This window comes from Oncorhynchus kisutch, linkage group LG28 (assembly GCF_002021735.2).
Source record: "Oncorhynchus kisutch isolate 150728-3 linkage group LG28, Okis_V2, whole genome shotgun sequence".
Lineage (NCBI taxonomy): Eukaryota > Metazoa > Chordata > Actinopteri > Salmoniformes > Salmonidae > Oncorhynchus > Oncorhynchus kisutch.
The window spans coordinates 9026119-9040686 of NC_034201.2; the positions used below are offsets into that span (position 1 = coordinate 9026119).

Below are 14568 nucleotides of genomic sequence, written 5' to 3' on the forward strand. Positions count from 1 at the left end.
CAAGGAGGCTTTGGAATGTGTTTGATGGAGGAGAGGAGAGCGATGTGTTGATATAGGGAAGACAGATGGATGTCTGTGGATTAGGGGGTGAGGGGTGAGGTCCGTTCCCCTTAAGGGAGTAATCAGGGTTGGTATCTGGTTACCTTCTTTCCTGTGGAGCCATAAACTGTAAGGAGGAGGAGTGTCTTAAGTAGGATGCATATAAACTGTGATGTCTGAAATGTTTTTGCTGACTGATTTCAGCTGTACAGAGTAATCAGAGTTGGTATCTGGTTACCTTCTTTCCTGTGGAGCCATAAACTGTAAGGAGGAGGAGTGTCTTAAGTAGGATGCATATAAACTGTGATGTCTGAAATGTTTTTGCTGTCTGATTTCAGCTGTACAGAAGCCATAAAGCCACGAACCCTTGGGAAGAATAAACTTGGTTAAAGCTTCTCTAGTGTCCATGGGTTATTTACTCTGAAAAATAAGAACCGAACACCAGAAACAAGTCTCCCACCGTTGCTGCTTGTTATAGACCCCCCTCAGCCCCCAGCTGAGGACACCATATGTGAATTGATTGCCCCCCATCTATCTTCAGAGCTCATACTGTTAGGTGACCTAAACTGGGACACCCAAGCCGTCCTATAATCTATGCTAGATTCCCTCAAACTCTCACAAATTATCAATGAATTTACCAGGTACAACCCTCATAGATATCATAATCACCAACCTGCCCTCTAAATACACCTCTGCTGTCTTCAACCAGGATCTCAGCGATCATTGCCTGCGTCCGTAATGGGTCTGCGGTCAAACGACCACCCCTCACTGCATTCAAACGCTCCCTAAAACACTTCAGCGAGCAGGCCTTTCTAATCGACCTGGCCCAGGTATCCTGGAAGGATATTGTCATTCCGGCAGTAGAGGATGCCTGGTTATTCTTTAAAAGTGCTTTCCTCACATCTTAAATAAGCATTCTCCATTCAAAAAATGTAGAACCAGGAACAGATATAGCCCTTGGTTCACTCCAGACCTGACTGCCCTTGACCAGCACAAAAACATCCTGTGGCGTACTAAATTAGCATTGAACAGCCCCCGTGATATGCAACTTTTCAGGGAAGTTAGGAACAAATATACACAGGCAGTTAGGAAAGCAAAGGCTAGCTTTTTCAAACAGAAATTTGCATCCTGTAGCACAAACTCCAAAAGGTTAATGGACACTGTCAAATCCATGGAGAATAAGAGCACCTCCTCCCAGCTGCCCACTGCACTGAGGCTAGGAAACACAGTCACCACCGATAAATCCATGATAATTGAGAATTTCAATAAGCATTTTTCTATGGCTGGCCATGCTTTCCACCTGGCTACCCCTACCCCGGTCAACAGCCCTGCAACCCCACAGCAACTTGCCCAAAACTCCCCCATTTCTCCTTCACCCAAATCCAGATAGCTGATGTTCTGAAAGAGTTGCAAAATCTGGAACCTTACAAATCAGCTGGGCTAGGCAATCTGGACCCTCTCTTTCTAAAATTATCCGCCGCAATTGTTGCAACCGCTATTACTAGCCTGTTCAACCTTTCTTTTGTATCGTCTGAGATCCCCAAAGATTAGAAAGCTGCTGCGGTCATCCCCCTCTTCAAAGGGGGAGACACTCTAGACCAAAATTGTTACAGACCTATATCTATCCTACCCTGCCTTTCTAAGGTCTTCGAAAGCCAAGTTAACAAACAGATCACCGACTATTTTGAATCCCACCGTACCTTCTCCGCTATGCAATCTGGTTTCCGAGCTGGTCATTGGTGCACCTCAGCCACGCTCAAGGTCCTAAACAATATCATAACTGCCATCGATAAAAGACAATACTGTGCAGCCGTATTCATCGACCTGGCAAAGGCTTTTGACTCTGTCAATCACCACATTCTTATCGGCAGACTCAACAGCCTTGGTTTCTCAAATGACTGCCTCGCCTAGTTCACCAACTACTTCTTAGACAGAGTTCAGTGTGTCAAATCGGAGGGCCTGTTATCCGGACCTCTGGCAGTCTCTATGGGGGTGCCACAGGGTTCAATTCTCGGGCCGACACTTTTCTCTGTATACATCAATGATGTGGTTCTTGCTGCTGGTGATTCTCTGATCCACCTCCACGCAGACAACACCATTCGGTATACTTCTGGCCCTTCTTTGGACACTGTGTTAACTAAACTCCAGACGAGCTTCAATGCCATACAACTCTCCTTCCGTGGCCTCCAACTGCTCTTAAATGGAAGTAAAGCTAAATGCATGCTCTTCAACCGATCACTGCCCGCACCTGCCCGCCGTTCTGACTTAGAATATGTGGACAATTACAAATACCTAGGTCTCTGGTTGTAAACTCTACTTCCAGACTCACATTAAGTTAGGGGCGGCAGGTAGCCTAGTGGTTAGAGCGTTGGACTAGTAACCGAAAGGTTGCAAGATTGAATCCCCGAGCTGACAAGGTAAAAATCTGTTGCTCTGCCCCTGAACAAGGCAGTTAACCCACTGTTCCTAGGCCATCATTGAAAATAAGAATTTGTTCTTTACTGACTTACCTAGTTAAATAAAGATTAAATAAAAAAGCATCTCCAATCCAAAGCATCTCCACCATATCAGACCTATGCCCCTTCTGCCCACCCCATGCCCCCCGCTCCTGCGACAAGGACCTCCACATGACAGCACATGCTGTCAATAGGCCATGAGCAGAGCAACAGGCCCAACCCCCACTATTACACCAGCCCAAGCCCCATCCTGCGACCTAAGAGGTATGTATCAGATGCTCAACATCTTCTCTACTGTGATGGTCTGGGCCTAAACCACACAAAATGTAACACAAAGTGTTCCACAAAAGCTTTTACTATCTCACCCTGGAATATACAAGGTCTGAGGTAATCTGCCTTCGTCCTGAAAAGCATGAACCCAGACTTCATCAAAGAAATTGGAAATACAGACATTGTCATCCTACAAGAAACATGGTATAAAGAAGACACACCCACTGATTGCCCTCTAGGTTACAGATAGCTGGTTATCCCATCCACCAAACTACCAGGTGTGAAACAGGGAATAGACTCAGGGGGTATGCTAATTTTGTATAGAGAAGACCTAACCCACTCTATTAAATTAGTCGAAACAGGAACATTTTACATCCGGCTAGAAATTAATAAGGATATTATCTCAACAGAGAAACATTTCCTCATGTGTGCTACCTATACCCCCCAATAGAATCCCCATACTTTAACGATGACAGCTTTGCCATACTAGGCTCAGTGACATGTACTAGTCTTTGGCGACCTAAATGACAGAACTGGACAAGAACCCTTAGCACACAGGGGGACAAACACCTGCCTGAAAGTGACAGCATTTCACCCCCCATATGCCCCACTAGACACAACTCAAACAACATAACCAAAAAAAACGGGTCACAACTCCTGCAGCTCTGTTGGATGTTGGGTATGTACAGTCAATAGTAGGCTTCAAGGGGACTCCTATGGTAGGTACATCTATAGCTATAGCTCATCTCTTGGCAGTAGTACTGTAGACTACTTTATCACTGACCTCAACCCATAGTCTCTCAGAGCATTCAGTCAGTCCACTGACACCCTTATCAGACCACAGCAAAATCACAGTATACTTGAACAGAGCAATACTGAATCATGAGGCATCAAAGCCAAAGGAACTGAGTAATATTAAGAAATACTATAGACGGAAGGAATGTAGCTTGGAAACCTACCAAAAAACAATTAGGCAACAATAAATTCAATCCCTTTTAGACAACTTCCTGGACAAAATGTTCCACTGTAATAGTGAAGGTGTAAACTTAGCAGTAGAAATTCTTAACAGAATATTTGACCTCTCAGCTTCCCTATCAAATCTAAAAATCTCAAATCTCAAATCTCAAAGAAGAAAATGAACAACAATGACAAATGGTTTGATGGAGAATGCAAAAATCTAAGAAAGAATTTGAGAAACCTGTCCAACCAAAAACCCAGAGAGACCCAGAAAAAAGTCTACGCCTTCACTATGGTGAATCACTAAAACAATACAGAAATACACTACGAAAAAAGAAGGAACAGCACGTCAGAAATCATGTAATTGAAGAATCCATAGACTAACCACTTCTAGGAAAATACTAAACAAACAACAACATGTAGAATAATCTATCCAAAATTGAGATGTAAAGGCAAACCACTTCTACAATCTTTTTAGCTCTATAACAAAGAACAAACAGCAAAACCATATTCATGATCAAATACAAATCTTATCAACTATTGAAGACTACCAGAACCAACTGGATTCTCCAATTACCTTGAATGAACTACAGGACAAAATAAAACCCTCCAACCCAAAAAGGCCTGTGGTGTTGATGGTATCCTCAATGAAATGATCAAATATACAGACAACAAATTCCAATTGGCTATACTACAACTCTTTAACATCATCCTTAGCTCTGGCATCTTCCCCAATATTTGGAACCAAGGACTGATCACCCCAATCCACAAAAGTGGAGACATATTTGACCCCAATAACTACTGTGGGATATGCGTCAACAGCAACCTTGGGAAAATCCTCTGCATTATCATTAACAGCCGTCTCGTACATTTCCTCAGTGAAAACAATGTACTGAGCAAATGTCAAATTGGCTTTTAACCAAATTATCATATGACAGACCATGTATTCACCCTGCACACCCTAATTGTCAAACAAACAAACCAAAACAAAGGCAATGTAACGCTCATCCTCTTCTTCTGAGTAAGAGAGAGAGGACCAATTTTCAGCGTGGTAAGTGTCCATAACCTTACTTCATTTGCAAAAACACTAAACTACAAAATAACAAAGTGAAAGAACGAAACAGCCCCGTGTGGCACTAACACGGAAAACAATCACCCACAACTCAAAAGTGAAACCAGGCTACCTAAGTACGGTTCTCAATCAGGTACAACGATTGACAGCTGCCTCTGATTGAGAACCATACCAGGCCAAACACAGAAATCCCAAATCATAGAAAAAGGAACATAGACAACCCACCCAACTCACGCCCTGACCATACTAAACAAAGACATAACAAAAGATCTAAGGTCAGAACGTGACAGGCAAAGTCTTCTCATGCTTTGTTGATTTGTTGATTGAGCTTTCGACTCAATTTGACATGAGGGTCTGCTATACAAATGGATGGAAAATGGTGTTGGGGGAAGAACATACGACATTATCAAATCCATGTATACAAGCAACAAGTGTGCGGTTGAAATAGGAAAAAAACACACATTTTTTCCCACAGGGCCATGGGGTGAGACAGGGATGCAGCTTAAGCCCCACCCTCTTCAACATATATATCAACAAATTGGCGAGGGCACTAGTAAAGTCTGCAGCACCCGGCCTCACCCGACTAGAATCTGAAGTCAAATGTCTACTGTTTGCTGATGATCTGGTGCTTCTGTCACCAACCAAGAAGGGCCTACAGCAGCACCTAGATCTTCTGCACAGATTCTGCAGGACCTGGGCCATGACAGTAAATCTTAGTAAGACTAAAATAATGGTGTTCCAAAAAAGGTCCAGTCGCCAGGACCACAAATACAAATTCCATCTAGACACCATTGCCCTAGAGCACACAAAAAACTATACATACCTTGACCTAAACATCAGCGCCACAGGTAACTTCCACAAAGCTGTGAACGATCTGAGAGACAAGGCAAGAAGGGCATTTTATGCCATCAAAAGGAACATAAAATTCGAAATAACAATTAGGATCTGGCTAAAAATACTTGAATCAGTGATAGAACCCATTGCCCTTTATGGTTCTGAGGTCTGTGGTCCGCTCACCAACCAAGAATTCACAAAATGGGACAAAGACCAAATTGAGACTCTGCATGCAGAATTCTGCAAAAATATCCCCAGTGTACAACGTAGAACACCAAATAATGCATGCGGAGCAGAATTAGACCGATACCCGCTAATTATCAAAATCCAGAAAATAGCTGTTAAATTCTACAACCACCTAAAAGGAAGCGATTCCCAAACCTTCCATAACAAAGCCATCAGCTATAGAGCGATTAACCTGGAGAAGAGTACCCTATGCAAGCTGGTCCTGGGGCTCTGTTCACAAACACACCCTAGAGAGCCCCGGGACAGCAACACAATTAGACCCAACCAAATCATGAGAAAACAAAAAGATAATTACTTGACACATTGGAAAGAATTTACAAAAAAACTGAGCAAACTAGAATGCTATTTGACCCCAAACAGAGAGTACACAGTGGCAGAATACCTGACCAGTGTGACTGACCCAAATGTAAGGAAAGCTTTGACTATGTACAGACTCAGTGAGCATAGCCTTGCTATTGAGAAAGGCCGCCGTAGGCAGACCTGGCTCTCAAGAGAAAACAGGCTATCTGCACACTGCCCACAAAATGAGGTGGAAACATAGCTGCACTTCCTAACCTCCTGCCCAATGTATGACCATATTAGAGACACATATTTCCCTCAGATTACACAGATCCACAAAGAATTTGAAAACAAACCAGATTTTGATAAACTCCCATATCTACTGGGTGAAATACCACAGTGTGCCATCACAGCAGAAAGATTTGTGACCTGTTGCCGCAATAAAAGGTCAACCAGTGAAGCACAAATACCATTGTAAATACAACCCATATTTATGCTTATTCATTTTCTCTTTTGTACTTTAACCATTTGTACATGATTACAACACTGTATATTTAAATAATATGACATTTGCAATGTCTTTATTATTTTGGAACTTCTGTGAGTGTGATGTTTACTGTTAATTTTTATTGTTTATTTCACTTTTGAATATTATCTACTTTTGTATATTATCTACAATTGCTTTGGTAATGTTAACATATATTTCACATGCCAATAAAGCCCCTTGAATTGAATTGAATTGAGAGACATAAGAGAGAGAGCGAGAGAGAGAGACAAGAGATTGAGACTACATAAAAGAGAAAGAGATTGAGAGAGACAAAAGAGAAAGAGAGAGAGTGAGAAAGAGAGAGAGATAATAGAGAGAGACGTACAATAAGAGAGAGAGAGAGAGAAATAAAGGAGAAAGAGAGAGAGAGAGAAATAAAGGAGAGTGTGAGAGAGAGAGAGAGAAATAAAGGAGAAAGAGTGAGAGAGAGAGAGAAATAAAGGAGAAAGAGAGAGAGAGAGAAATAAAGGAGAGAGTGTGAGAGAGAGAGAGAGAGTGAGAGAGAAATAAAGGAGAAAGAGAGTGAGAGAGAGAAATAAAAGAGAGAGAGAGAAAGAGACAAAAGAAAAAGAGAGACAAAAGAAAGAGAGAGAGAGAGAGGGAGAGAGAGAAATAAAGGAGAAAGAGAGAGAGAGAGAGAGAGAGGGAGAGAGAGAGCTACTGTTGATTATAGTGCTTGTCATTGTTGATGTGTTGTTTTCTGTCACCGCAGTCTGATTTTCTCATGAATAATGAAACAGCATTGATGCATAGTAATCACATATTTGGTGTTTATTAATGTTGATCAAGCGTAGGTTTGGTAAATTGCGTCAGTCCCATTCCTGATGCTTCACCCCTCCTTGTGTTTGGAAAATTCCATTAATTTCCACCCATTATTTTTGCTCAGCATTCTGTTTGGTAGTGCAATGCCAATAAAATCTATTTGATAGAGCACTGGGAAAAAAAATAAGACAACTATAAAAAGGTAATCTAGTCTACTTAATGTGCCACCTGGCACCTGTGTGTGTAGATAGTCCAACTGTAGTACAAAATGCATACCTCATAAACGTATTTCAAAGGTTTCATTAACGGTGTGGATGCAGAAATAGACTGGCACTCCTCCAATTGGGCTTCAGAGGAAGATAAAGAGGAGGGGGAAAGCAGTGGAATGGAGGAAGAAAGATATACAGGAAAGATAGGAGAGGGGTAAGAATTAAATATTTGATTGGGGAATTCTGGGAGCTCAGTCCCATCAGCGGGATACCCCTGGGAAGCATAACCACAACCCTGCTGCTGCACACACACCACACACAGAAACACACGCAAACACACGCACACCGCATATATCAAACCCAGCAGCAGCAGTTCCAGGGAGTGGCTGGATTCTTTGGAGGGGGTCTGCTGAGGGTAGCAGAGGGGGAGCTTGCTGCCCATTGCAGAGTCGGCAGTGTACCGCTAGCAGACCTCTTGTAAACTCCACGAGAGGAATTCATCCTGGCACTGTCAGACTGAGACACTGATACTGATAACTGCTCATGCACATGGAGTCACAGAGCTACACTACTACAGTATATTGCATAAGTAGGAATAAGTGTTACACTGTAAGTCTGAATAGTGGAAATGGTTACTACCACACTCACACGATGTGGACCACAATGTGGTGATCAGGTTAGTGGGTGCTGCTTAGCATATTCTATATCCTTTTTTTACTCTATGCTTATTTCCTTGAAGAAACCAAGCAATCCAAATCAGGGTAGAGGAAACAAACAAAAAAATCCCTTTCTAGCTCAGTGTATCTGCATTGACCCCTCCCTTCATCTCTCTCTCTCACTCCCTTTCTCCCACTCATTCCACTTCTCCCTCTTAATTCACCTCTCTCCCTCTCTTTTCTTGGCGTCAGTTTGATGGAGTATCTTTTCATTTCTTTGGTTCTCAGCAACAGCCAATCCCACACGCTTATGCACACTTACTATCCTAGTGTCTGGTGTCTAGTGTGTGAGTGTGTGAAAGAGACCCTGCCTATAGCTGCTGATACTCTGGATTTTTAAGATCGTTCATTTTGAGGTAAGAGATGACCACAGGCTTCGCCCCGTTTGTTAGAGACCCCAGAATCCTGCGTTCATTGGATGAGATAATTCATGTTTTATTGTTTGATAGATCTTATGGGCCGATGTGGACTTGCTGTTTATATGTGTTAAGCATTGTAATGGCTATTGGTTGCAATTGTTTCCTTGGAACAGATCATTTACCCCATTTTAACTGCAATCTGTGTGATTTAAGAATGTAGTCTCACTCATTCTGACTGTATTGTGTGAGAAGTATCTATACCTTACAAGGGCCATGGCTTGGTATCACGTTGAGCATTAAAGCCACTTAACTTCAGTATCTCAAGGATGACATGTTCACACGAGAGTAAGGTACTACATATGTTCATGTACGGTTATGTTAAACTGGAGAGATTGTAATTAAGAACAATTCAAAGTAAACCTTGTTAAAAGTTTCTAAAGGATTATTTGCCGGCACTGGAAAGGCCTTTCGACAACTTTGGTAAAATTGTATAGAAATGTGACTGTCACCCTAATAAGGAAGATGTCAGCTAATGCACATGGCCAAAGGGTTGAAGGGCAGTTATTTTGATCGGTGTACACGTACAAAATAGCTGCACGTAAGGATGCAGGCTTGTCTGTCTGTGCATTTGTTTGTGTATCCTGAGCAGCTGCTGAGTTTGTTTGGCTGGGTAGTGTACCTTTCACTGTGTGGGTGACAGCCTATTGGTCTCAGGTTGAATCAGGGCCAGAGGAGCTGCTGACTGCAAAAGCAATGTTACATCTAAAATGAGAAGGAGAGATAGCACAGATGTAATATATTACAGTCACACAGATACAATATGTACTGAAGTAAAGGCCTACTACTGCACAATTTCAGTAAAGAAAATCAGACAGAAGGAAAATATTGCGACTAAATGACACCTACATGTAACTAACTGTACAGTATTAGTGTGCCCCGGGAGTCTTTAACCTGGGCTGACTAGAAATCGAAATGACTAATTTCCCCAACCATTCACCATTAGAGGCGGCTTGGGAATCAGGTTGAAGTTTATTGTCATGAATCTGGAAACAGAACCGAGTGTTTTCCGCTAGATGGGTCAGCTACAAATTCAAAATCAGCTATATCGTAAAAACGAATGAAAACAAAAAATGTGCTTTTTCATTTTAATTTATGTTAGGGTTATGTTTAAAATGAGATTTGATGACTTTGTGGCTGTGCCAGCTAGTGACCACTCTGCAGAGCCACCTTCAGGGCAGGATTCATGACAATAAATACCAATGTGCTCTTGGGAAGGACATTACACTAAATCAGCTCTGTCACGTCAGGGTCCTAAGAGTCATGGGGTATTCCTTCTTCACACAGTCTGCTAATAGTGTGGCATGCCTGGTAGAGAACAATATTTCTCCCCTGTGTTAATGGACAGACATAGCTCCCACACACACACACACACACACACCAGTTCATGCTCTACCCCACCCTGCTGATGCATACCTCTATTTGTCTTTTTAATGTTTATTGAATGTGCATTTGGTACATTTGTGTATCTTCCCCTTCCACCCTTCCACCGGCTCGATGTTCTTTTCTCTCCTCAATGTGATCCATTAGAGAGAGAGAGCATACAACAGATGCATCTTTCATACAGGGTTTTGGTTGACAGCAAGCACCTACACGGGTGTCTTGTTGCAGCTCATTGTCTGTCGTCGGTAACGTTGTGTTCACAACGAAGAGCACAATGTACCAGTGGAAGCCCATGTTTTCATTGGCAAACAGTAATGTAGGGAATCTCTTTCATCAATGGAGAACATACAATGAACTATTCTGAACAGGCAATTGTTGTGTTTGTAGTTTGATGATCTTTAATATGATCTTTGTAATGTTGTCATGTATGAATTAGGAATCTCTTCAGTGCCTGTCAGTCCAGTTACATAATGTTTATTTTGTTCGACACCAGGCTCTGAGTTTGACGGTCACCCCCAGCAGCTACGGGTCCAGAGACTCCATCATCAGGCGCAGCTGGACGAGGGAGAAAGACAAGTAGCGAGAGAGGTAACCGAGGGGTGAAGAGGAATGGGGTGGATAGTAATGATCATTTACGCAGACACATCTCTGGTAGAGTTCATGTCCATTCCTGGTTTGAATGTATACTACATCCCTGATGCCACCCAAACAACACTAGGTTTGTCAGGTTCCTTCCTGCTTATCAGACAGTATACAGTAGCCTATGCATGTAGTGTAACCATTAGCAACATCTCTATAGGTTTCCGGTCAGTAATATGGTAGGGGATTCAGTCTGCATTATGTTTAGTTTCCCGGTTAATAATTACCTTGCAGTTAAGCTAATGTGGATCTGTTTCCATGAGGTCGCTGTGTTGTCTGTTTGTTCTGCAGCTGGGCTCCAGAGCGCACCAGCACTGGCAGCTGGGGGAAGAAGCGTTCTTCTCTGGGGCTGAACGAAGGTTCGAGCATGCGCTGCTCCACCCTCCTGTGTATCCTGGCGGGGGTGCTGCTGTACCTAGTGCTGGGGGCTGTGGTGTTCCAGGCCCTGGAGGCTCCTCGTGAGCAGGACCAGCACACGCAGCTGCAGGACACACGCAGATCGTTCCTGGAAAACTACACCTGCGTCAGCCCAGACATCCTGCAGGCTCTCATAGAGGTACACTACGTTAAGAGAACAAACAGATACATATGACGGGGATATCAGGCTTTCAGGTTGTCATTCCCTCTCCCTCTCATTCTTTAACTCACTTCCTGACCTGACTATGTCTCCCATCCCAGGAAGTGGCAGATGCCGTGGGAACGGGGGTGGATCCTAGCAGCAATTCCTCTACTTTCACCAGCCAATGGGACTTGGCTAGTGCCTTCTTCTTCTCTGGGACCATCATCACCACCATCGGTAGGTCAGCAGCCTGATCTCCCCTATGTTTACTCAATTGTGACACACTGACTCTACCTATCCCAATCCTAAAGCTCTACAATCCATCATCCTCAGGTTTTGGGAACATCTCCCCGAAGACGGAATGGGGGCAGCTGTTCTGTATCTTCTATGCCCTGGTGGGGATCCCTCTGTTTGGTATCCTGCTGGCTGGAGTTGGAGACCATCTGGGGACTGGGCTGAGGAAGGCCATCCTCAAAATAGAGTTCATCTTAGCGGTGAGACACTCAACAGTAGCTGTTTGGCTGAACGTGTTTCCTCTGTCTTTTTCAGTCTATCAGTTTTTCAGTCTCTTAATTTCTTTCATTCCTCTTTTTCATGTTTTCCTCTCTCTCCCTCAGAAATGGAAGGTCAGTCCTACTATTGTTCGTGTCATCTCAGCTGTCCTCTCCATCCTGTTGGGGGTAGCCATTTTTGTTGCTGTGCCAACGCTGGTGTTTCAGGAGGTGGAGAAATGGACTCTCCTGGAGGCTTCCTACTTTGTTGTCATCACTCTGACTACAGTGGGCTTTGGAGACTATGTTGCAGGTACTTTCACCACTGCATTTTGGGATTGGGTCAAGGAATCTGTCTCAAAAGGTCAAAACTCTCTTTTCATTGTTGAAACTCTCTTTTCATTGCTGAAACTCTCTTTTCATTGCTGAAACTCTCTTTTCATTGCTGAAACTCTCTTTTCATTGCTGAAACTCTCTTTTCATTGTTGAAACTCTCTTTTCATTGTTAAACCTCTTTTAATTTCACAGACACATACATGCCTGCTTCTCCAGATGTAGTTCCCACTGTGTTTTTCATTTGTATTGAGCCTTTATTTAACTAGGCAAGTCAGTGTTAGGGCACTAAACAGTCCAGTGATAAAATACAGTCAGTCACCAAACTGGCCACTTCCTTTATTCAATTATTCACAATCGTCCTACGACAGTTGAATTATTAATTGGCTCATCTGTGTGGTTTCATTGCCCCTAGAGTTTTCAGGCAACGCAGTCTGTAATGTTTATTCTTGTGAGATTAACAGCACGCCTTCCACGTGTAAACTAACCTGTAGACGTGTAAAGTTGCTGACTCTCCATTGTCTATAATTGTAAACCCCTATCTATCCTTATTCTCTTGCTTATCTCTGTCAGGTGATAGCGGAGATGGTGGGAAAGACCACTGGTACAAGCCTCTGGTGTGGTTCTGGATCCTGCTGGGCCTGGCCTACTTTGCCTCTATCCTGTCCATGATTGCAAACTGGCTTCGGGTCCTGTCCAAGAAGACCAGGGCTGAGGTGGGGGGCCGGAATGGGAGAGTACAAGCTTAAAGCAAATGGGCTGCACCATACATTTGATGTCACCTACAGCCACCTGTTTTCTTCTATGATCCTCCCTTCCTCTCTCATCAACTCTCTTTTTTCTGTTGTGACTTGATTTGATCTCTTTCCTCTCTCTCTTCCCAGATGGAGGAGCTCAGAGCCCGTACCACTGACTGGGGTCAGAACATCCAGAACATGTCCGTGGACTTCCGCATGCCAGACGACCCCTTCAAACGACGGAGGCGAAAGCATCGCCATGGTCCTCGCAGCCGGGGCCATGGGGCGGGTCATGTGTCTGGGACCAGGGCCCCTGGGGAGGGGGACAGGGTGACGGGGAATGGCCAGCTGAACAGCCAATCAGAGACTGGATCGTCCTCATACTCTTACTCCTCCAACGATTCCGAGTCGGGGTCAGGGTCTGAGACAGGGTCTGAGGCCACGCAGTCGGAGCGGGTAGTAGAGGGTAAGGAGAAGGATGTCGATAAGGAGAACGCCTTCCCAGAAGCCCTGTATTCCCAGCCTCTGGACTACTTTGGAGAGAATCTGGCATACATTGATGAGTCCTCAGACGCAGTGAGTGGGAAATTACATTTGGATCCCCTATTGGATTCAGCACAGCCCATCTCTGCACGCTCACGGAAGCCCAAGAGGAGACGGCCCAGAAGACCACCCCCAGAGAAGATCCCCAAAATCAGCCCTACCAAGCCCGAGAAGAAAGAGCCAAATGGAGACATACCCCCTGAAAATCCCCCGCCCCCTCCACCAAAGGATGGATGAACCAAATGCTCAAGCGTGAGTTTGTATGTCAGGTAAATGAACAGGAACTCCACTGGTAGCAGCCAAATTCTCCGCTTGGGAGAGCTTAACGATCTGACTAACCGGGGGGGGGGGGGTTTTCCAGAGCATGTTGAAAGTGGATGGAAGGGAAGAAAAAGAAGGAGTGTTGTGAGAAGAACTGAACCTGATTGATATGTTTTATTCACTGCACTGTTCATGTTTTCTAAACATAGTTTGAGTGTGTGTATGTCGTAATATGCCTGATTCTAATATGGACTAGGCCTTGATGTAATAGTAAAGTGACTTATTCAAATAATCCTAACAAAACTTAATCACCGTCACCACACTGACCTGACCTGAGGTTGCCTTGGTAGGGTTTTAATAACGTTTTAACGTGCCCCTCGCACCCATGTTTGTTTGAGCGCTCCCTACTGGGCAATCATGGAACTGCACAGCCCTGTTTCCTCTGGATAGAATCTGCAGTGAAGCACATCAACACAAAGGGTTTCTAACTCTGAATCAATCCCTATTGCTTTCGTCTTTACGGAAAAAAACGCCTTACGACAATAACTCTACCATGATGAATTTGCCCCAAATGTCTGGAGACCAAACTTTAGTAAAACAAAGCTTTTGGTCTATAATAGGACAATTCAAGGCAGGAGTAAATCCTGTCTCTGCCAATAACCACATCAGGTCTTGCATGACCTAGCCTAAGTATTACAGTACTGACTTTACTCATGTGTGCACTGTGTACAGCATATGCCATTGTATAAATTGTTCTGAGTATTATTCTTCAAATGTATTGCACAAAACTGTCATGTAAAATAAACCTTTAAAAAAATA

At 43.6% G+C, this 14568-nt stretch overlaps 1 protein-coding gene across 1 annotated transcript; it reads left to right on the forward strand.

Annotated features, from left to right (window-relative positions):
• Nucleotides 1–8541: 8541 nt before the first annotated feature.
• LOC109873132 (potassium channel subfamily K member 4-like) lies at nt 8542–14568 on the forward strand. Its single transcript, XM_020464683.2, has 8 exons — nt 8542–8743; nt 10680–10774; nt 11117–11381; nt 11504–11621; nt 11718–11878; nt 12002–12188; nt 12782–12924; nt 13093–14568. Exons 3-8 carry the CDS (start codon nt 11193–11195, stop codon nt 13723–13725), a joined length of 1431 nt encoding a protein of 476 aa, XP_020320272.1. The 5' UTR covers nt 8542–8743; nt 10680–10774; nt 11117–11192; the 3' UTR covers nt 13726–14568.